This window comes from Schistocerca cancellata, chromosome 12, assembly GCF_023864275.1.
Source record: "Schistocerca cancellata isolate TAMUIC-IGC-003103 chromosome 12, iqSchCanc2.1, whole genome shotgun sequence".
Classification (NCBI taxonomy): domain Eukaryota; kingdom Metazoa; phylum Arthropoda; class Insecta; order Orthoptera; family Acrididae; genus Schistocerca; species Schistocerca cancellata.
The window spans coordinates 61,413,930-61,437,437 of record NC_064637.1 but is presented as its reverse complement, the minus strand read 5'-3'; the positions used below and the strand labels follow the sequence as shown (position 1 = coordinate 61,437,437).

The window sequence follows — 23,508 nt, the reverse complement described above, 5'->3', positions numbered from 1 at the left end:
TTCTGAAACTTTAGACCGTGCCATTTACATCTAGTGCTGTTGCAGTCACCTAACGACATTTGTTTCAATATTATTACAAGTTAAAATCCGGTCGTTCTTTTTGGGACAGCCTGTACTTTTACGACATATGTGAACACACCACAATTCGCGCCCAGTTGTCTGTGTACCATAATTCTATGTACAACACATACCGGCTTAGCTGCCTGTACTTACAATGGACTCTTTGGCACTGGCACAGGCTCTGCAGCGACATTTTTGAACCAGTCTGAGGCGAACAGCACAAACGAGTCAATGTCATATTTGTGGATATTGTATCTGTACAGCCTTCCGTGCCTGAACCTGGAATGGAATAAAGCAACAATGACATACAATGCTCATAAACAAACAATCTACTACATTAAAAAAAATAGTAAACCACGTATCAACAGGAAACTGAACATTACTTTTTGCAGTTTGTTTTCCATCTTGGACACAAGACATCCACAACTGTTGTTAGTACTTTGAATAAACAATTTCAGAATAACACTTTTACAATGTTTCATCACATATCCACAAGGAATTGTGTTCGTGAAACTCTTTTCTGCCTAGGCATTACTTTCCCTTACCAGCTGATTAGTGACAATTGGTTTATTCACCTTGTGACACTTATTAATCGTCTGATTAGGATACAGGAGACAGACAAAAATTTAGTATTATAATTCATTCATATAAAATTATAGCTAATGACATGGAGCAGTAATCCAAAATTAATGCTTTTTCCAGAAAATGAACTGTTATAATTACATGACAATGCTACCAATTTGTACATCAACCATGCTGTGATAGGAAACAGAGCAGAAATATGATGGAAAAGGAATTAAAATTTGGAGAGAAAGAATTTTAAAAAAATGTGAGAAGATCAGATGAACAGAATTGACAGTATTTTGAAAGCACGTTATAAGATTGACATTGAGGCAAGTAAAAGAAGACTGATGGAATGCAGTCAAAATAGGTGATGCCCAGAAGATTAGAATCATAAAGACACTAAAAGTAGTAGACGAGCTTTGGGCAGCAAAATAGCTGATGATGCCCAAAGTAGGGAGAATACAAAATGCAGACAGCCATAGCAAGAAAAGCATTTCCGAAGAAGAGAATATGAATTAAGGTGTTAGGAAGTCTTTTCTGAAGACACTTGTCTGGAATATACTCTTATATGAAGTGAAACATGGACAATAAAGAGTTCAGACAATAAGAGAATAGAAGATTTTGAATTTCAGTGCTACAGAATAATGTGAAAGATCACATGGGCGGATCTAATCACTAATGAGGAGGTACTGATCTGATTTGGGAAAAAAAATTATGGCGCACCCTAACTAAATGAGGTATCAAGGAATTTTCATTTGGTAATGGAGGTGTGTGGGAAAAAAACTGTACTGTGAGCAAGATGGTTCAACAGATGTAGGTTGCTGTAATTCTACATCTACACCTACATGGATACTCTGCAAATCACTTTTAAGTGTCAGGCAATAATTCTCTCTTATTCCTATCTCATATAGCGCTTCGAAAAGATGAACACTTATATCTTTCAGTGCAAGCTCTGACTTCCCCTATTTTATTATGGTGATCATTTCTCCCTAAGTAGGTTGCTGTCAACAAAATATTTTCATATTCGGAAGAGAGAGTTGGTGATTGAAATTTTGTGAGATGATTCCACCGCAATATAAAATGCCTTTCTTTTAATGAAGTCCAACCAAATACTGTATCATTTCAATGATACTCTCTCCCCCATTTTGCGATAATACAAAATGTGCTGCCCTTCTTTGAAATTTCTCGATGTACTCCATCAATCCTGTCAGGTAAGGATGCCACACTGCACGGCAGCATTCTAAAAAATGACAGACAAGTGTAGTGTAGGCAGTCTCTTTAGTACATCTGTTACAGTTTCCAAGTGTCCTGCCAATAAAATGCAATCTTTGGTTAGCCTTCCCCACAACATTTTCTGTGTGTTTCTTCCTATTTAATTTATTTGTAATTGTAATTCCTAGGTATTTAGTCCCCACCCCCATGAACCATGGACCTTGCCGTTGGTGGGGAGGCTTGCGTGCCTCAACGATACAGATAACCGTACCGTAGGTGCAACCACAACGGAGGGGTATCTGTTGAGAGGCCAGACAAATGTGTGGTTCCTGAAGAGGGGCACCAGCCTTTTCAGTAGTTGCAGGGGCAACAGTCTGGATGATTGACTGATCTGGCCTTGTAACATTAACCAAAATGGCCTTGCTGTTCTGGTAAAGCGAACGGCTGAAAGCAAGGGGAAACTACAGCCGTAATTTTTCCCGAGGGCATGCAGCTTTACTGTATGATTAAATGATGATGGCGTCCTCTTGAGTAAAATATTCCGGAGGTAAAATAGTCCCCCATTCGGATCTCCAGGCGGGGACTACTCAAGAGGACATTGTTATCAGGAGAAAGAAAACTGGCGTTCCACGGATCGGAGCGTGGAATGTCAGATCCCTTAATCAGGCAGGTAGGTTAGAAAATTTAAAAAGGGAAATGGATAGGTTAAAGTTACATATAGTGGGAATTAGCGAAGTTCGGTGGCAGGAGGAACAAGACTTCTGGTCAGGTGACTACAGGGTTATAAATACAAAATCAAACAGGGGTAATGCAGGAGTAGGTTTAATAATGAATAGGAAAATAGGAATGCGGGTAAGCTACTACAAACAGCATAGTGAACGCATTATTGTGGCCAAGATAGATACGAAGCCCACGCCTATAGGCGAAATATGGAATCAATCTGAAATCCCCTGTCGACAGCACTCAATACTGCATGTGAGTAAAGTACCAATTGTGTTTCACAAGAATGATGTTTTCTAAATCTGTGTCAATAGATCATTTTCTTCAAGGTAGTTCATAATGTTCAAACACAATAAATGTTAAAAAATTCTGCTGCATAACGATGTTAATGGTATGAGTCTGTAATTTAGTGGATTACTCCTACTACTGTTCTTGAATATTGGTGTGAATTGAGCAACTTTCCAGTCTTTGGGTACGGATCTTTCGTTGAGCGAACAGTTGTATATGGTTGTTAAGTATGGAGCTATTGTATTAGCATACTCTGAAAGGAACCTAACTGGTATGCAGTCTGGACCAGAAGACTTGCTTTTATTAAGTGATTTAAGTTGCTTCACTACTCCAAGGATATTTACTTCTATGTTACTCATGTTGGCAGCTGTTCTTGATTTGAATTCTAAAATATTTGCTTTGTCTTCTTTGGTGAAGGAATTTCGGAAGGCTGAGTTTAGTAACTCTCCTTTGGCAGCACTGTCATCGATAGTGTTTCCACTGCTATTGTGCAGAGAAAGTGTTGATTGTGTCGTGCCACTAGCCTACTTCACATAAGACCAGAATCTCTTTGGATTTTCTGCCAGTTTTGAGACAAAGCTACACAGAGATCAGGCACACAGAAGCTAGAGTAGAGTGAAGAACAGCATCAAACCTGTCTTTGGACTGAAGATCACAGCATTAACAATAAGGCTAATAATAAACAACACATTGCTTAAGTTAGCAGTTTTCCTTTCATAAACTCTTTCATCCATCTGTAATTTGTGTTCCTAAGTATCGTGTAATTTCTTCTTGAGCAAGACTTGCTTTGTGATAAAGGTTGTTGTCCTTTAGACTGTTTAATTTATTTCCAATAAATTGGGGAGTTTTAAGATATCCACAATTTATTACGGATTCAAAATAAGTGTGGTACGCAATTTTCGGTGCATCCAGGTTGGTCCCACTTACGTGTTCTGACTACAGGCTGTTCATTTTCACTGCTATACATGAAAAGGACTCCCCCCCCCCCCCCTCCCAATTACACTGCTCTACTATACTCTGCTATTGTCATTTAATTCTGCAATTTTTATTTTGATGCCATTCCTGTACCAGTATTGTGTTTATAATTTTGTTCCAGGTCTGAGAGTAGCCCATTAACAGCTGAAGCCAGCAATTTGGTTACTGATTATCCAAAATTGTGATTATGATAAAGTTTTCCTAACAAACAAATCTCTCAAACACCGTTAATGACAGAAATGGTATTTTGTTTGCCAAAAATTGTTCATAATGTACAGGGATAATGCCTTTCCACCAGCAATACTTCTGTGGTTGTTCAATGACACTTGCTGAGCATTTTGGTGGAAGAAACCCACAGCCTCTGGCAGGTCGGTTGGTTGGTCGAACTGGAGAGGTGGGGGAGGGGGGAGGTAGGGGAGGGGGGAGATCAAACAGTGATGTCACCGGTCCCATCAGATTATGGAAGGATGGGAAAGGAAATCGACCGTGCCCTTTTAGGGAGCCATACCAGCACTACCTGAAGTGATTTAGGAAAACACCAAAACCCTACATCAGGATGGGTGGAAGCAGGTTTACAATGTTGTCCTCTCTAATGCAAGTTCAATGTGCTAACCACTACGCCACCTCGATCAGTCCTTTGATGGCTCGTTAGAGAGTACTAATATAATTAAGACTTATTTGTCATTGTTTGTGTGAAAATACCTTCACAACAGTGCAAAAGCCTGTAATATTTAATTATGAAAATGTACAATGCAAAACAGAATATTGCGACAATGCTAAAACATGTGTGAAAGTACTGTGATGCAGTTTCACTGCAGACAGTGAACCTGTACACAAGCTGTACATCAGCCAACTCTTCATCGCTAAACCTACCCAATGACCAAGCAAAACTGAGTGTAAGTTTGAGATGAAGTGTAAAGTTGGCATTACTGTTGTCAACAACATGCACTATGAGTGAATGGATGAAGTTAACGTCTGCGAAAGACACACAGAATGAAATATTGACACAATGAAATGTTGACATTTGCACTATTGGGAGATATTTTCTGTGCAAATGCAGTTACAGCGATAAAGGGGGAGGAGGTGGGGGCGGGGGCAATTACTCTCTAAAGAACTAACACAGACTGTTTGTATCTGGTAGCAAACTGCTCAAAAACGTCTTTGAACAGCCTCTGAAATGTTGTCTGCAGTTTGATTTATGTTTATTGTTCATCGCAATACGTTTATAATGGTAACAAGAATATCAGCACTCTGAGTTACGAGCCATTTTCAAATTATTACTGGAGCGTTCAATAGCAAAGAGGAATCTCGTACTTACAGTATGAAAGTAGGCGCCCGCGACACTGAGAACCGCCTCGCAGTTGCCGAGTTAACGTCGACACGAGCCACGTTGACGCGGCCACGTAGCTTGGCACCGACAGCTTCCCAGCGAGCCATGAGGCGCCCGCACTCTGCACAGTCCGTCCCCTCACTGTGAGCAGACGAGGGCACAATTTGAAATGTTGCAATCTGATATGCCTGGTTTTTTAAACAAGCACCAACAATGCCACTCTGTTTTATGCAATTTCATAAAAAATTTACAGGATGATAATAACTGAACTATACAAAATAAAAGTCATAACTTCTCAATAGTTTGCGTTAGGGCAGTCAAACTGCATGGTTAACTGTGGAGCATGACGGGAATTAGTATGCACACGCGCCTTGTTATTGTCGGCCATTTGCACGTGACAACGTCACGGTACACTGTGCCTGAGTGTATAGTGCTTGTGAAGGCCTAATATGCGAGCAATAACAGCCCAACTGCAGCTCAAAGGAAGTCTGTGTCCAAGTTCAAGCTGAAGTGTGCTAACAATCAAGAATTTGATTTGCATGTCTGAGAGAACAGGTACAGGTACTGTTTGTGATGACAATATTGGCAACGCCAGTTGTCCAAAAAGGGTGAAAATGCCTGAAAACATTGAGAAGACACACACTGTGTTTCAAACCAGCCGCAGGAAATCAATCACACGAGCTGCACGACAGGTGGGAATCAACCAGGAGACACTCTGACAAATTGTTGTTTAAGACCTGCATCTCTTCCCACACAACACTCAAACTCATCAGCCAATAAGCCCCAGGGGCGTGGAATAGCACTTGTGTTTCGCCAACACTATTGTGCACAAGATTGATGAACAGGATTTTGTTGTGATTATAGTTTGGTTTAGCGATGAAGCACACTTTCATTTGGACAGATTTGTCAATAAGCAAAATTGGCACATTTTGGGGACTGGGAATTCACATTTCATGATCGAGAAGTCTCTCCACAATCAACAGTTTGACTGTGCGGTGTGCAATGTCGAGTCACAGAATAATCGGTGGGATATTACTCGATGGCACGGTGTCTACCAAATGGTAAGAGAAGGTTTTGGAAGATGATTTCATTCCCATCATCCAAAGTGACCCTGGTTTTGACAAGATGTGGCTAGTGCAAGACAGAGCCCAACCCCATCGAAGCAGGAGAGTAAGTCCTGGGAGAGTACTTTTGGGACCACATTCTGGCTCTGGAGTACCCAGAGGCCACTGGCACGAGTCTCGATTGGCTATCACATTCTCCGGATCTGAACACATGTGACACTTTTTTGTGGGGCTATATTAAAGATGATGTGTACAGCAATAACCCTAAAACCATTGCTGAGCTGAAAACAGCTGTTCAGGGGGTCATCGACAGCATCGATGTTCCTACACATCAGCAGGTCGGGCAGAACTTCGCTATTCATCTGTGTCACATCATCGCCAACGGTGGCAAGCATATTGAACATGCTGTAACCTAAATCCGAATATCTGGGGTAATGTTTACATGTCGAATAAAGTATGTGCACGCTGTAGTTCATAACGAATTTAAGTTTTTTTCATATAATTCAATAAATGTCACCCTGTATATTCACAGTAAATGTTTTCCACTAATTGTAGCCTCCAGAACCATTTCTTAAGAAGAAGTGAAAGGGTGGTGTAAGTATTAAACACATAAAGGAAAAGTAATCTTTCCTGAACACAAGGGGTCATCCAGTATCAAACATTCTCACCATAAAGAGGAAGGAACTTCTGAAATGGTACATTGCGGGCACAGCATAGTGTGGAAATAATGTTGCAAATGTGAAGATCAGAGAAGAAACTAGAACAAACTGAATTGTGGTGCCAGGTACCATAAAAGTATGCTGGTAATCAGGGCATCTATATCAGATTTCCTCCTCAAATTGTATTCTACTTCAAGAAGAGGCTTATAATACATCTAATTTTCAACCATTCAATAATTAACGACCTCTCCCAACCACCACCACCACCACAAAATGACAAGTTTCACAGCATACATCTATGATATTTAACTGTTGAAAAACAGAAGAGAAACCATGACATCAGCTGAATGTCTTCAACCTGTTTATGACAGGGCATCCAAGAGGGGCTTAAACCAAACCTCACAACCTCGCAATCAGTCCTCGTAGTGTAGTGCTTCGAGAATTTCGGCGTAAATTCTAGAACCAGTCGGCCTTCCACCATTTCGAACACACAATATTTTAGATGTGAGTGGGAGAAAGGAATCCTACCTACTGCGTGTCACCTGTCTGTGTGTGTGCAGGTCTCAAGTTTATCAAGAGAAGACTGTAGACACGGCGGTCGAATGGCACCAAAAAGTACTTGTCGGTTGGTCCATGGAAGTCATGATGAAAGCGCATGGCAGAACCAAGGAACTTCTGTGGTATTCTGTCCTGTTTTGTAACTGTGACTATTGTTAGTGATGAAAGAACAATTGAGTGGAAAAAGATAGCAAGCCAACTCTGTTGTAGATGTAAGTGTGTTTCTAACATTTGGACACACGAGGAGACTTACTTAACAGTATTTATTCATGTGGAGAATGAGATTTTTTGAAGTCTGATGTTCAAATATACGTAGCTAAGTGAAGCGAAAGAAACTGTGTACGTCTACTTATTTCTATAAGCTGAAAGAGTCTTGAGAAATTCCTGTTCCCAGCAATATACTGTGGAGAAGAAGAGAAAGGGAGTTTGCAGCAGCAGGCTAACCATCTAGGAAAGTTGGCTGACCATCTCAAGTCGTATCGTTAACGAAGTTGATGTTAGCACACATACTTCACCACTTCAAGTCATCCAAAACGTTAGAGAAGCTAATCACTGACTCATCGGCACTTAATTTTGTGAATCCTTCTCATAACATCATTCCAAACAATATACATACTCCATTACCACTTCCTACTCAATACGAGAGGATAATGTAATACTTTATGAATGCTTAAACTGGAGGAAAAATATTGTATTCATGTGTCAATAGATTAATACAGAGATTTTTGTGCAGTCACAAAAACTAGGATGCTGCACCTACCTGCCACTATCCACAGAAACTACAGCTGCCAAGGCAACAATGAAGAATGGATTCATCTTCTAGATGGTGTGCCATTCAAACAGATACAAAACAGCACAAAAATCCCAATTTCCAATAAAACGCCATATGTTCTTGCCACACTTATTAGAGTTATACAGGGTGTTACAAAAAGGTACGGCCAAACTTTCAGGAAACATTCCTCACACACAAAGAAAGAAAATATGTTATGATGACATGTGTTCGGAAATGCTTACTTTCCATGTTAGAGCTCATTTTATTACTTCTCTTCAAATCACATTAATCGTGGAATGGAAACACACAGCAACAGAACGTACCACCGTGACTTCAAACACTTTGTTACAGGAAATGTTCAAAATGTCCTCCGTTAGCGAGGATACATGCATCCACCCTCTGCCGCATGGAATCCCTGATGCGGTGATGCAGCCCTGGAGAATGGCGTATTGTATCACAGCCGTCCACAATACGAGCACGAAGAGTCTCTACATTTGGTACCGGGGTTGCGTGGACAAGAGCTTTCAAAAGCCCCCATAAATGAAAGTCAAGAGGGTTGAGGTCAGGAGAGCGTGAAGGCCATGGAATTGGTCCGCCTCTACCAATCCATCGGTCAACGAATCTGTTGTTGAGTAGCGTATGAACACTTTGGCTGAAATGTGCAGGAGCTCCATCGTGCGTGTACCACATGTTGTGTCGTACTTGTAAAGGCACATGTTCTAGCAGCACAGGTAGAGTATCCCGTATGAAATCATGGTAACGTGCTCCATTGAGCGTAGGTGGAAGAACATGGGGCCCAATCAAGACATCACCAACAATGCCTGCCCAAACGTTCACAGAAAATCTGTGTTGATGACGTGATTGCACAATTGCGTGCAGATTCTCATCAGCCCACACATGTTGATTGTGAAAATTTACAATTTGATCACATTGGAATGAAGCCTCATCAGTAAAGAGAACATTTGCACTGAAATGAGGATTGACACATTGTTGGATGAACCATTTGCAGAAGTGTACCCTGGAGGCCAATCAGCTGCTGATAGTGCCTGCACACACTGTACATGGTACGGAAACAACTGGTTCTCCCGTAGCACTCTCCATACAGTGACATGGTCAACGTTACCTTGTACAGCAGCAACTTCTCTGACGCTGACATTAGGGTTATCGTCAACTGCACGAAGAATTGCCTCGTCCACTGCAGGTGTCCTTGTTGTTCTAGGTCTTCCCCAGTCGCGAGTCATAGGCTGGAATGTTCCGTGCTCCCTAAGACGCCGATCAATTGCTTCGAACGTCATCCTGTTGGGACACGTTCGTTCTGGAAATCTGTCTCGATACAAACGTACCGCGCCACGGCTATTGCCCCATGCTAATCCATACATCAAATCGCATTTGTAAACATTGCACTGACTGCAAAACCACGTTTGTGATGAACACTAACCTGTTGATGCTACATACTGATGTGATTGATGCTAGTACTGTAGAGCAATGAGTCGCATGTCAACACAAGCACCGAAGTCAACATTACCTTCCTTCAATTGAGCCAACTGGCGGTGAAGCGAGGAAGTACAGTACATACTGATGAAACTAAAATGAGCTCTAACATGGAAATTAAATGTTTCCAGACACATGTCAACATAACATATTTTCTTTATTTGTGTGTGAGGAATGTTTCCTGAAAGTTTGGCCATACCTTTTGTAACACCCTGTATTGCTGAATTTGTTTCCTACATATCTTCCATTCTCTTTGGAATAAAAAAGAGTCACTGTTCAATTTCAAAAGAAACATAGCTGATTCTTGTATAGCTACACAGTTAATCTGTGATTCACATGCGGGTGGTTCGCTGAGGGTTCATGAAACCACTTTCAGATTATTTCTCAACCATTCTACACTCGAGTAGCAAGTGGGGAAAATGAACACTCAAACCTTTCCTTCTGAGCTCAAACTTTTCTTACTTTGTTGGCGATTGAAATTTCATGAAAATGTCTCCCCCCAATGAGAAAAGCTTTTGTTTTAACCATGAACGTGTAGGTCTTAGTTTCATGAGGCCAATAGTCAATAGTTGTGGAGGTGCAATGAGTTTACAAATCCTTGTAACAAAAAGTTACTTTTGTGTGTGTGTTTTAAAAATGCCCCTTGGTTATGCACCACAGCTTGTAATTCTAAATATCAGATTCCATGATGGGCAGAAACATGTGGGGATTCAGTACCTGGTACACGGGTAGGGTCATATCCCGTTACACTCACCCCTCCCAAGATCATTCTAAAATAACAACCACAAAACCATGGAAATCCTACAACCAAAACAACCAGAAAAACACAACACAATGTCTTGTATTAAAAAAATTTGGAATGAACCAAATGTACAAATGTAAATGCAGTGTTGAAAACAACACTTGACCTATATAGTTCAACTGAATAACCCAACAGCATAACAGAAAGGCATTAACCTCAACAATGCATGAAACATGGTAGTGAAATCATGGTTTCAAGTATTCAGTCAAACTATAAATCCCAATACGAATACAGAGAGCCAAATTCATGGAAAATTACAGTTGATATCAATGTTGTGAAAAGCGTAGAGTGGTACTCTACCATTTTTCCACAGTTCTTTTCATTACATTGACATTAGTCAACCCTGGATTGTCCATTGTCTGTATGGTGAGCACCAATCTATCATTTTCACAATGTTGTCATTATTCCAACCTGGATTTATCCACCATTTTATTTTGTGCTACAGTTGATATCACTTACACATGATATGGTATGCACTGAGACAAATCTCACAATGATTACAAGAACTTCATTCTATTGCACTGGACCGTGTTGTCTGTCCCCATCTCAATAATTCTGGTACATCTTGGGACACTATTTTCAGTTATTAATACTGCTTTCCTAACACCTAATGTTAAAGGATTCAGTCTTCATTTACAGCTGAACTTTTGCAAACTTATACTGTATATAATCATTGACATTAACACTCTATTCACTGAATAGCATTAATTTAATTACGTTTCATTTTCACTCTCATCTGAGAAAAAATAAGTGTCAAAAGGAAGATGTATTCAAAAATGGTTCAAATGGCTCTGAGCACTATGGGACTTAACTTCTAAGGTCATCAGTCCCCTAGAACTTAGAACTACTGAAACCTAACTGACCTAAGGACATCACACACATCCAAGCCCGAGGCAGGATTCGAACCTGCAACCGTAGTGGTTGTGCGGTTCCAGACTGTAGCACCTAGAACTGCTCGGCCACCCCGGCTGGTGAAGAAGTATTCATTGGAAATTCCAAGTCAATGTAAATTGTGATGAATGTTTACATTCATTAGGACAGCTGAAGACAACGTTCCAGTTCTGATCGATTAGGAGTGTATGCTCAACAGCTTCGGTACGACAAGATAAATTTGTAGATTTAATAAAGGCATTATTAGTGCCTTCCAGAAACTAAATCAAGATTTTACACACTGACACCACACATCAGTTGCAACAAAAGACCACTACGTCATGGCTCAAAGTCAACAGGCAGTATCAAAGGCTAAAATTGATTGCTCTCAAGAAGACCTTTATCAAAAGTAACGTGTCAAGTCCGAGGCAAGAAAGGGTAAATAACTGAATGTACAGACACACTGGACTGACAACTTCACGCGCACACAACAGGTTTACAGATTTTACAACACAACAGGTCCCTGCATACTCACAACATGACAAACCAGTCCCCTGTGGTGGCTCCACTGGCCGCCTGGGTCAGGTGCTCGAACGTGTCATCTGTCAGCTCCTTCACTGCCGGCTCTCTGTTTTCGCTGAATGTCTGAAGGATGCTGTCATCATTTAAAGGACCTGTAAACATAGAGTGGAGTTTCTTCAGGCACACACATTAACAGGACATTTTTAGAAGAAATCCGACCAGTGGTCCACTAGACGTATACAATGAAGAACCAAAAAATTACGACAGCTGCGCACCACAATACTGAACGCTACCTGGGGCACCGCAGGCACACAATGCGGTAAGGAAAGTATGTAAGCAGGGCAGTGATGAATGGAGAATCACACTTCTGATTATATGGGCTGAGATCAGTGACTTTGACAAAGAGCACATTATTACGGCCCGGTGCCTGGGAAAGAGCGTCTCAGAAACTGTGAAGTTGGCCGGTGTTACTGTCGTGTAGATATACGGGAAGTGGCTGAAGGGCAGTGAAGCTACAAGTAGACGACAGGGTGTTTCACATTTAAATGTTCCGCTGCTCACTCGACCAAATTATAAAGTGCCGTTCGCAACGTGATTCACTCAACTTTGTAACTGTGTGTCTTCTTTGCCAGCAGGCACAAACTCATTATAATCAGAGTGCATATTAGCTGTTGTCTGAGGTTCTCCACTAGGTTAACTTCCATTTTGGGAATGTTACCTACCTTAGAACAGACTCAATTCCCAATTTTAATTTTTTTTTGGAAACATTTCATACAGCCAAATGACAGACTGGGCATCAGAAAACTATGCAGAAGACTGACTTACCACCGTTACAACACAGTTTCTTAAATACTTATACAATAATCAGCTTCAAATACAGTCATTGCTTAACTGAGACTTTTTACAATTTACAATTAAAAGTTAATTAATTACATGAAGCCAAATATGGCATTAGTTACTAAAGTAAACAATCGACAATCCAGTCTGGAATAATGACAATAGTTCTTCTCGACATACACTGGAGATGCTGAGTCACAGATGAGCACAAGTAAAGGACTGTCAAACAAAGTTTTCGTCATTATGGATGCGGGTGTTGCAGCTGGAGATGGTTAATCTGATGTTAAGACCGTTTGGGGGGGATTCCATGAGTCAAGCAAGAATGCAGGTGCAGTGTCTGGGACTGGGTTCTGGCTAGGAACGGTTACTGTGTTCCCACTGAAAGAATCTTTGCTTTTGTAGACCAACACCTTTGGCCTGTTACCCGCAACCTACCCTCCTATGTAATAGATACCAACCATTTCCTTCACCAACTATCGACTAATGTCCCCAATGCCCATAGCCTTGCCACTATTGAACACTACCTTTTCCAATATCCAACAGAATCCAAACCTACAACCTCCTTCCTAGTCACCATGATCAACTATCTCCTCAGCCACAATTACTTCTCCTTTAAAGGCATCAGCTACAAACAAATCTGAGGTACGGCTATAGGCACCCACGTAGCACCATTCTATGCCAACCTAGGGGCCACCTACAAGAATCCTTTCTAACCACCCAGAATCCAAAACCCCTCACCTGATTCAGATTCAGTGATGACGACTTCATGATCTGGATTGAGGATGAGGACACCCTATCCACATTCCTCAAGAACCTCAACACCTCCTCCCTGACTTGGTCCACCTGGTTCTTCTCAACCCCACAAGTCACCTTCCTCGATGTCGATCTCCACCTCAAAGAGGGGTACATAAGTGTCTCCATCCATATAAAACCTAGCAACCACTTGCAAAACTTCCACTTCAACAGCTGCCACCCATTCCATACTGAGAAGTCCCTTCCATACAGCCTAGCCGACCATGGCCGTTGTATCTGTAGTGATGAGCAGTGCCTTACGAAATGTGCAAAGGGTCTTGTTGAGGTCTTCACAGACCATAAATAACCCCCCCCCCCCCCCCCGAACTTGAACGTTGTACAAAAAACAGATCTCCTGTGCCTTATCTCTCCAGTCAGCCATCACCTCATGAAGTCCCACAGTCCGGCCACAGAGGAGCATTCCCCTCGAGACTCAGTAGCAACTGGGACTGGAGCAACGGAATTACAGTCTCTCCTAGGGTGTCGACTACCTCTCGTTATGCCCTGAAATGAAGAATGTCCTACCCACTATCCTTCCCAACCCTCCCATGCTGGTATACCGCTGCCTACTGAACATACACAATATCCTAGTCCATATCTACACAATCCATCCTCCAAACCTCTTGCCTCGTGGCTCATATCGCTGTAATAGACCTAGATACAATACATATCCCTACAACCTCCGACAACCATCTGCTCCAGTCAGGTCACAAGTGTCACCTATCCCATCAAAGGCAGGGCTACCTCTTATACCAGTCGTGTGATTGCATTCTACATGGGAATGGCAACCGACAAGCAGTCTGTCCTCATGAATGGCCACAGACAAATAGTGATCAAGAAACAGCAGGACCACCCACTTGCTGAGTTCACCACCCAACATGACATTCTCCATTTCACTGACTCCTTCACAGCTTATGCCTTCCCACCAACACAAACTTTTCTGAACTGCACATGTGGGATCTCTCCCTACAATATAGCCTACATTCCCATAACCCTCCTGGCCTCAACCTTCGTTAGTCATTGTCCTTTACCCACCCATCCCCTTCCCTGTTCTCATTCCAGCACTATATATATCACCCTCTATTTCACCAATGCACCCACTGTCTTCTTACTTCTCTCCTTTTCCGCTGCCCCTCCAACATCCCCCCCCCCCCCTCCATCTAACTTTCTGACTGCACCTAGGTGCCCTACCTTCTCCCCACCTCTTCCCTGTATGCTCTCACAAGCAGCACTTTACCGTCCCCGACTCCTAACCTGCCTGCCCCAGCCTCTTCCTTACCCCCACCGCAAGGGTGCTTCTCCAATTACGCACAGTTGCCTACAGTCTGGCCTTGGCAGCCAAACACTGTGGTCATGTGTGTTTGAGTTCTGTGTGTGTGTGTGTGTGTGTGTGTGTGTGTGTGTGTGTGTGTGTGTAATTCTGGTAAGGGTCTGTTTGACAGTCTTTTTGTTGTGCCTACCTGCGGCTTAGTATCTCTGCTATATGGTGAGTAGCAACTAATCTTTTTATAATATTGTCATAGTTACAAAAATATGTATGTAACTTTATGAGATAATAATTCTAACGAAATACCAAATAAAGCAGACCAAAATAAATATGGTTCTTTTTAATAACACTGTGTTTGCTTTTACAAAATATTTTAGAAAAATTACAATGTATTTAAGGTTGTCACAATAGTTCACGGGCGAAATGCCAGATGTCAGTGTCAAACAAATACAATATTTTCGCAAATGACCATGTCGCCATTATCAGGTGCGCTGATAAACTAACTGATAGGAGGCCAGCACTGCGCTTTTATCTCCAACACCTCTCCCTCCAATCAGCCACTCCGTCGACCGTCCACGCCTGGCATCCCTATCCCTAGTCCTCCCGGCGTCACTGTGTTCTGTCGCAGATTCGCCCCCGGGTGCACCTCTGCTGTTCCTCTACCTGCACCTGAACTCAGTTCGATGTCTGGGATATCTTTTCTCTTCTGCAGCATTCTAGTAGAAGGGTCCCGTGCCTTAGTATGTATGTACACGCTATCAAGATTTATCAGCAAATCCCTTATTCGAATCTCAACGGATTCCAAAATAATGCAGTCCCAGAAGTTGAGCACCTGAGTCAGAAATTTGGTGCGGTTATAGACCCTTCCACATAATTCTGTGAGACACTGTTTTGCAGCTGCCGACTTACGAGGCTGCTGCAATCTGACGCCCTGTCGATGTTCTCGGCAGTGATCTTTGACTGTACGCACCGTCTAACGTACGTACGTCTTACAGCACTGGCAGGGTATTTGACGGACCTTGGATTTCAGTAGTCCGAGGTTGTCTTTCACACTACTGAGCAGCGTCTGTATTTTCACTTGTGGGCGGAAGATTGTCTTCAGTCGGTGTTTCTGGAGAATTCGTCCTGTCCTGCCAGATAAGGTGCCACAAAAAGGAATAAATGCAATGGCTGCATTCTCCCGAGAAACATCTTCTGGTTTCACCGGTTGTACAGGTGCTCTCCAAATTTTCCACTTCTTGTAGCCACTCTTCCAGAAAACCGCTGTCAGATGTTAAAGTTCTTAGTTGAGACATTTGTTAGCAGAGAGGCTGTGAGGCCTATGTAGCAAAGTTTTCAGCATCCCATTCCCCTTAACTAGATGGTGGCTGCTGCCTGCCTTTAAGTATAGGTCGATGTGTGTTTTTTATGTTGCTGACATGAATTTCAGTAGAAATTACACTTTGCAATATGTCAAAAATGCCCTCTTCTTAATCTCTTTACCTCCAGCTTATGTAAATGAAAAGTTTACATTACATTATTACCATCATAATTTCTGTAATTGTCGAAAAGAGTTTCAATACAATTTCTGAGGCTCCACTTTAGATTCTCAAGCTTGTAGAAGTTTTTTGTGGATAATGAGGTTCTGGCCCATTGACCCAACCCCCAACCTGGAGGACCAGGATTTGATATCAGTGTTTACTCCCCTAGGAGGGTCGGCTTCAGCATGCCTATAGAGGACCCCCCCCCCCCCTCTCTAGGTGGGACACATTTTGTCTGGCTCCTCTGTTGAGGCCTGTCCAGCTTAGGTGACCCTGCCAGTAGCTACACTACCACTGGCATAGCCCTCAACAACAGCAATACGAAGAGTGTAGGTAAGATAATGGTTGAATCATTGCTATGCTATGGATCAGAACTACAGATCTTAAATGCGGATCTCAAAAGAAGACTATTAGCTGTGGAAATGGATTATTTGCATAGGAGTGCCAGAACATCAAGGATCGAAAGAAAAACTAATGATGAAGTAAGAGCTAGAATGAAGGCAAATGATACAGTGATCGATAGAATTGAAAGAAAATCATTAAAATGGTATGGACACATGATGAGAATTCCAGATCATAGGTGGCCAAAGGTGGTTTATGAAAGGAAACCACCCGGCAGATGTAAGCGTGAAAGACCACAACGTTCTTGGACACACCACATAAATGGAGTAATGGAACATCGCAACATCAACAAAGAAGATGTGCTGGATAAAGAGGCATCGCGGAGGATAACAGGAATACAAGATGATGATGTTATTAATTAATCTTTGTATTGATTAATACTGTAATAATAATAAATTTCTCTAATTAGTACATTTGAAAAATAATGTAGTTTAAGAGACAAAATTATTTTAAAATGTGATATACAATAAAATTGGTTCTGAGTAATAGCAAATATATGAACATAATGCTTTAGTCAGTTGGTGTTACGAAAATCACATATACACAAGATACGGATCGCGTTCTTCGGAAATATTATCTTACAACATATTGATACTGTAAACTGTGGTCGAGTGCAGTATCAGTAGATTAATATTGTGTATCCACATTCCGCTACATTTCAACATTCATGTTTCATCACAGAATGTGAAGGTCAGAAACTTGCCCATTCTGTATAGCACTGTGGCTGATCTGATAACAAAATACAATGTTAGTGCAGGCACACGTGTTTTAGAGCACACTGTTTAGCACAAACTGTTGAAGCAGCAGATGTCCATTGCTGAGCCAATAACACTGTCAGTTACACTTGCAGTGTTGATGTGATCATCAAAACTGGACCACGCATCAATGGAAACATTTCACCCGGTTGGATAGACCGAAGGTTGCATCTGGACACTGCACACTTGAAAGGATGCAGGTCTGTGTGGCAGTGTTCTGCTCTGTGGGACATTCACCTGGGGTTCTCTCAGACCTGTGGCAGTAATCAAAGGCAGTGTCACAGCTGTGAACTACATGGACATTACTGCGGACCACTATCTTAATATTTGATGTATTCCACAAGGGAGACGGTATTCTCCAGAAGGGTAACTGTCCAAGTCACACAGCCAGAATCGTGCAACTGTGGTCTGAGGAGCACGATGGTAGACTCACGATTTTGTATTGGTCATGAAATTTGCCTGATCTGAACCCGAGGAATACATCTAAAATTGAATTTCCAGCATGTTGGGATGCTGAATGGTCAGCAACTTGCATTACTATACCAATGTGACAAACAGCCAAAGTTGCAAAATAGCTCTTTTTATACTTGATGATGACTAAATTTGGGTTTTTATACCCAGTGAAATTACAGGCTAAAATTACAATTTGTTACATAAAGTGCCAAATATTCAATATGTGTCACAAAGTACAATGTCTAATGTATCAAATACATACAATCCAGTCAGAATTAATATTACTTCACATAGCAAAAAAACATGACAGTTATTATCCAAAGGAGTAGAAGGCAAGTGATCATGAAACCGAATACAAACAGGAACCAACAGCCTAACCTCAGTCAGCATGAGGCAGTTTCCCTGCAGATGGCACTCCTAGCAGAGATTTAGGGAAGTCATTATTGCATTCCATAATCATCATCAATACAACAAAATAATGGTTAAAGGAGTGTATAAGTCACACTGCTACGAAATTATACATTTTTTATACAGAGTTTCTTACATTTAAACAGGAGGTCAACCTATAAATAAGACAACACACAGTGCCACACTTGACAGCCATATCCACAGCACCATGATTCATTGTCCGTGTTGACTTTTGTGCCAAAATGCAGATCAATTTCTGACAGTTTTGACAATTCCCTGTATACAAACAAGATATTATTCCTCTAGCTATCAGGAAGCACACACAGAATGAAGTTTGCTGCTGCAGGTTCCATCTTCAGCCAAAATTATCGCTGCTGCAGGTTCCATCTTCAGCCAAAATTAATCAGTTGGAACAGCACGGCATTCCATTCATATCCACCAATTTACAGATTGTTCTTCCACAATCAAATATGACTGCATCACAGATTTTTCAACGTTTTTGTCTGTTCTTGAAGTCAACTGATATCCCGGTTGCGACTTGTCTTCAACATATTTGACCAATTTTAAAATGAGAAAACAGCTCTTCAATCCTTGCCTGCCCAAAGTTTCCTCCCCATCAGCCATCTGAAATTTTGTGATGGCTTCTGCTGCTGATTTCCCTAACACAAAATTGAATCCAATGTTGTTATTTAACGTCTTCCATTGAATAATTGCCAAACAAGTGAAAGAGTTTTTACAAAAACATTCAAACAGATCACAATAATGCCTCTGCCATAATGCCGCTATAGAAGCTGACACAAAATGGTGTCCAGCGAAGGCCCCTAGCAGGAGAATTTGGAACTAGTGTTCTAGCCACTGCTGGAGAAGATTTCTCATTGCTTTTGGGTCCTCCTGATATTCATAGATTCTTCGCTTAAAAATAGTTATTGAATTTCAAATGGTAATTGGTATTTATCTTCAAGCATCTCCCAGTGAAGGATTTTCAGGATTCCCCTGACGCTCTCCGTGAGTCGAACAAAACTGTTGATCATTCTTGTGTAAGTTTAATATCCTCTGTTAGTGCTATTTGGTATGTTTCCCCCACAATTTAGCAGTATTCTAGGATTGGATCACACAAGCACATTGTATGCAATCAGCTTTGTGGACTGTATTTTCGCAGTATCCTACTAATGAACCAAAGTATTTCCCCAGGGTTGTTTATAAGTGGGGCTATGAGATCATTCCATTTCATATCCCCTCGAACTGTTATACTCAGACTTTAATACAAACTGATTAGTGGCCCATTTTCATTATGTTCTGTACCTGATGATAAATACAGACAATCTGAATACACAATACATAGAAACACGCTGAGTACCCAATACAATTAGAAGAACAAGATTACTTGAGACACTGACACTATCAATTTTTAGTAACTACATTTTTCAAATTTTGGAAAGACATTTAAAATTATTATTCTTATTAACATTATTATTTCTGCATTGTAGAAGGCAAAAAGAAAACATTTGTAACAGAAACTATTAATCACTTACCAATTTCTGTCAATGTAAAAACCTATTTCTGAAAATAACAATAATATGTGAAGAACAGATTGCTACTCACCACATAGAGCAGGTGTTGAGTCACAGACGAGCACAATGAAGAAGACTGCTAAAATATTTAAGCTTTCATTGAAGTCCTTCTTCCAAAATATAAAATGAACACACATTCACACATGCAGATCTCACACTCACATAGCCATTGTCTCCAAGCCCTTGGGCCCAGTGGGTGTGTGCATGCTTTCCTATTTTGGAAGAAGGACTTTGTTAGAAAGCTTATGTAGTTTAGTAGTCTTTCTCATTGTGTCTGAGACTTTTCCTTTGTTTTATCTTTGAAAATAATTGCCTTTCTAATTAGTACTTTGCATATTTTGTAAGTTTTTGTATCTGTGGTTTTTTGTTTGGCTTATTAAGTCATAGTACATTCTTGGCACCTAGTGAAACATGATGGTTCACTTTGTATTGACAGACTTGTCACACTGTGGTAGAAAATGTGAGATTACTCTAAAGTTGAAGAAACACATATGGAACACATACGATTTATAATAAATATTAATATTAAAAACAGAAACTGAACCTATTTATTCTACTGCAACCAATAAAATAAATAACTTTTCTATACAATTGAGTCTACATGAAGAAAAAACTACAATGGACTTCAACAACAAATTTAAGTTAAACTAATTACACCTGATAACTGTTACACCATTCCTATATAAATATTTCCTCCAATTTTTAGTGGTTTAGTATACTGGGGAGAAACAACCCAAATCAAACTGTTGTACAAACGAGGTTTGGGAATACATTTTTATAATCTGATGTAATTCAAGGTCATTAAAGGTGGAATCATTATATAATAATTGAATGACTTAATTGATTCCAATTGTGACTCACTAATAGTGTAGAATTATGATACCATACTATGTTTTCGGGTTTTGTCAAGTCATTGCAGGAAACTCCAACAGCAGCAAAAAAAAAAAAAAAAAAAAAAAAAAAAAAAAAAAAAAAAAAAAAAAAAAAAAATCCACTGTTATTGTCACAGTATGAGGGGGAGCTGGAAAATAAGTTTCCCCCGTTGACTGTGGGCAGAGATGTGTGATATAGGCAAAAGACGACACAGAAGGTGTACACGCACATGCAACACACTGATACAGCACTGTGTAGATGTCAACCGCGATCAAGCAGATGGCGCTGTTGCAGTGTCTGCGCAAAGCGGAGGCCAGCCACTCAGTCTTTTCCCAGATCTATGGAAAGAAGATGCGTTTTGGAGTCATGGTCACAGGCGGAAGTGAGAGCTGTTATCTGCTATGAATGGGCACATGGAGTATCAGGCACAGAAATTCATAACCGCCTTGCAGAGGTGTACGGGTCAGATGTGATGTCGAGGCAAATGGTGCGGAGATGGTGCCAGCAATTCAGTGATGGACGTCAGCAAGTGCAGGACATAGAGACTTGGACGGATGCGCACGGCCACTACAGATGCACATGTCAGGAAGGTGGATGTCACGATTAAAGTGAACTGGCGTATCCCCATTGATGGAGTAGCAGCAGAACTTGGAATCGGACACGAGCGAGCTCAGAGGATTGTCCACGACAGTCTTCGATACAGGAAGGTGTGAGCACGACGGGTGCCCTGCCAACTGACTCCGACACACGTGGAACAACGCATGGCGTTCAGTCTGGAACAGCTCGTGCGTCACCACGAATCTGGCAATGACCTTCTGTTTCGGATTGTGATGGGGGACGAAATGTGGGTCTACCATTACCCGCCCGAATTAAAGGCCACTTCGATGGAGTGAAAACACCCGTCATCACCTGTCTGAAAGAAATTCTAAAGCACTCCGTCTGCAAGTAAAGTGCTACTCACCATTTTCTGGGATGCCAAAGGAGTTTTGCTGCTGGACTTTCTGGAGGACGCAACCGTCAATGCTGCACGGTACTGTGCCACTCTGTCGAAATTGAAAGAGGTGATTCGGAAAAGCGGCCTGGCCTTCTCAGATCTAGTGTTCTGCTGTTGGATGACAATGCGAGACCACACACGGTGACGGCAACGCAAAACCGTATTGCAACTCTTGGTTGGGAGCACCAACACCACCCACCTTACAGTCTGGATCTCGCACCAAGTGATTTCCCTCTGTTTCCTGCTTTGAAGAAGACTCTCGGCGGTAGGCACTTCGGCAGCAGTGCTGACGTCAAACAAGCTGTTCGACGCTTCTTCCGTATGCAACGCCCTGATTTTTTCCTGAAAGGCTTTTTGAAGCTTATAAAGCAGTATGACAAATGTCTCAATGTATTTGGAAATTATGTACAAAAATAAAGATATGTCTCATCTTTAATGTCTCATTCTTTTTTTTTTTCCTTTGACACACAACTCTGACCACAGTCGACAGGGGAAACTTATTTTCCAACTCCCCCACATATTTTATGGGGATCATGGACTCATGGAGATATAAACTAATAAAATTAAGTCTCGAGCTTCCAGCTGCTTTAAGTGGTAAAATATTAACAAGTTTTCCGACAAGTGCTTCACAAGTGTTGGCTACCATGTGACTGTTGCTGCCGTTTTCACAGGGACGCTCTAGTGCCTGTGAAGTCACTGGAGGCTGGTCGAGGGCTGTGAAATTTAATACTGTCATTGCGCACCTGCTTCAACTTTTTGATGTCAAGGTCCCAAGTTGTATTTAGCTGTGATCCGCCGACTTTATTGAGGGTATTGCTAGATATTTTTATCTCTATCACTGCTTTTAATATGCTATGCCAGATACTAATATGCTATGCCAGATACAACAAAATTGCATAAATGAAAATTATTGTTGATAACAACCAGGCAATTATTATTTTCTGTGATTATTAATACTATACAAAAATATAGCAGCCTGGGACTGCAGTCGTGTATGTGAGTTGCATCTGTGTGTGTGTGTGTGTGTGTGTGTGTGTGTGTGTGTGTGTGTGTGTGTGTGTGTGTGTGCGCACGCGCGCATATGTTTGCCTCTTGCTGACAAAGGCCATTGGCTAATTAAGTGTGAAAATTACCTTGTTGTGCCTATCTGCAACTCAGCATCTCCGCTATATGGTGAGTAGCAACTTTCCTTCTCTAATATTGCTACATTTAATGCTGGAGTTTTCATTGTTTGATACAAAAATATAGTGTTGATTAAAGTAACTGTGAAAGTTTTCTTATACTACTTTCAAGTTTTCAGAACCCTATTTATTACCAAAGACATTTGGAAGTTCTCAACCAAAACTTACTGTAAGTAATAATGCAGAGTATTAATTAAATCCCAAGGCAGTGACACAGGTGCTGAAGATTACTATGATTTATATAAATTTTCATAGAAGTTTGTGAAGTGTATTAATATTGGTTATCTTCACATGCCCAATAATGAGTAACCTTTTGGGAGTTTTTAAACAAAATTTCAACTGAATTAAGAGGATTATGATAGAATTTGGTGTGTTGTAATTAACTTGTGATTGTAAGGACATATGCACATTTTGAATTGGAAGAAGTACTGTATATTCAACTCATTTCTTCTATCACTAAATTCCAAGTATTCCATCACAGAGAAACCGTTCTGTACGACCAGATCTTGAATAACTAAGTCCACAACTTGAACCTGACTTCGAAATAACAAAATATATATGTTTGTAA

At 41.1% G+C, this 23,508-nt stretch overlaps 1 protein-coding gene across 1 annotated transcript in view; it reads right to left on the bottom strand.

Moving 5' to 3' along the window:
* The window catches only part of LOC126109720 (thioredoxin domain-containing protein), a 44,409-nt gene that overhangs the window by 14,666 nt on the left and 6,235 nt on the right, over nt 1–23,508 (bottom strand). The window contains exons 3-5 of the mRNA XM_049914774.1: nt 11,901–12,039; nt 5,138–5,290; nt 214–339 (exon numbers count right to left, since the gene is read on the bottom strand). Of these exons, the coding sequence (XP_049770731.1) occupies nt 214–339; nt 5,138–5,290; nt 11,901–12,039 (418 nt within the window). The remainder of the gene's footprint in view (nt 1–213; nt 340–5,137; nt 5,291–11,900; nt 12,040–23,508) is intronic.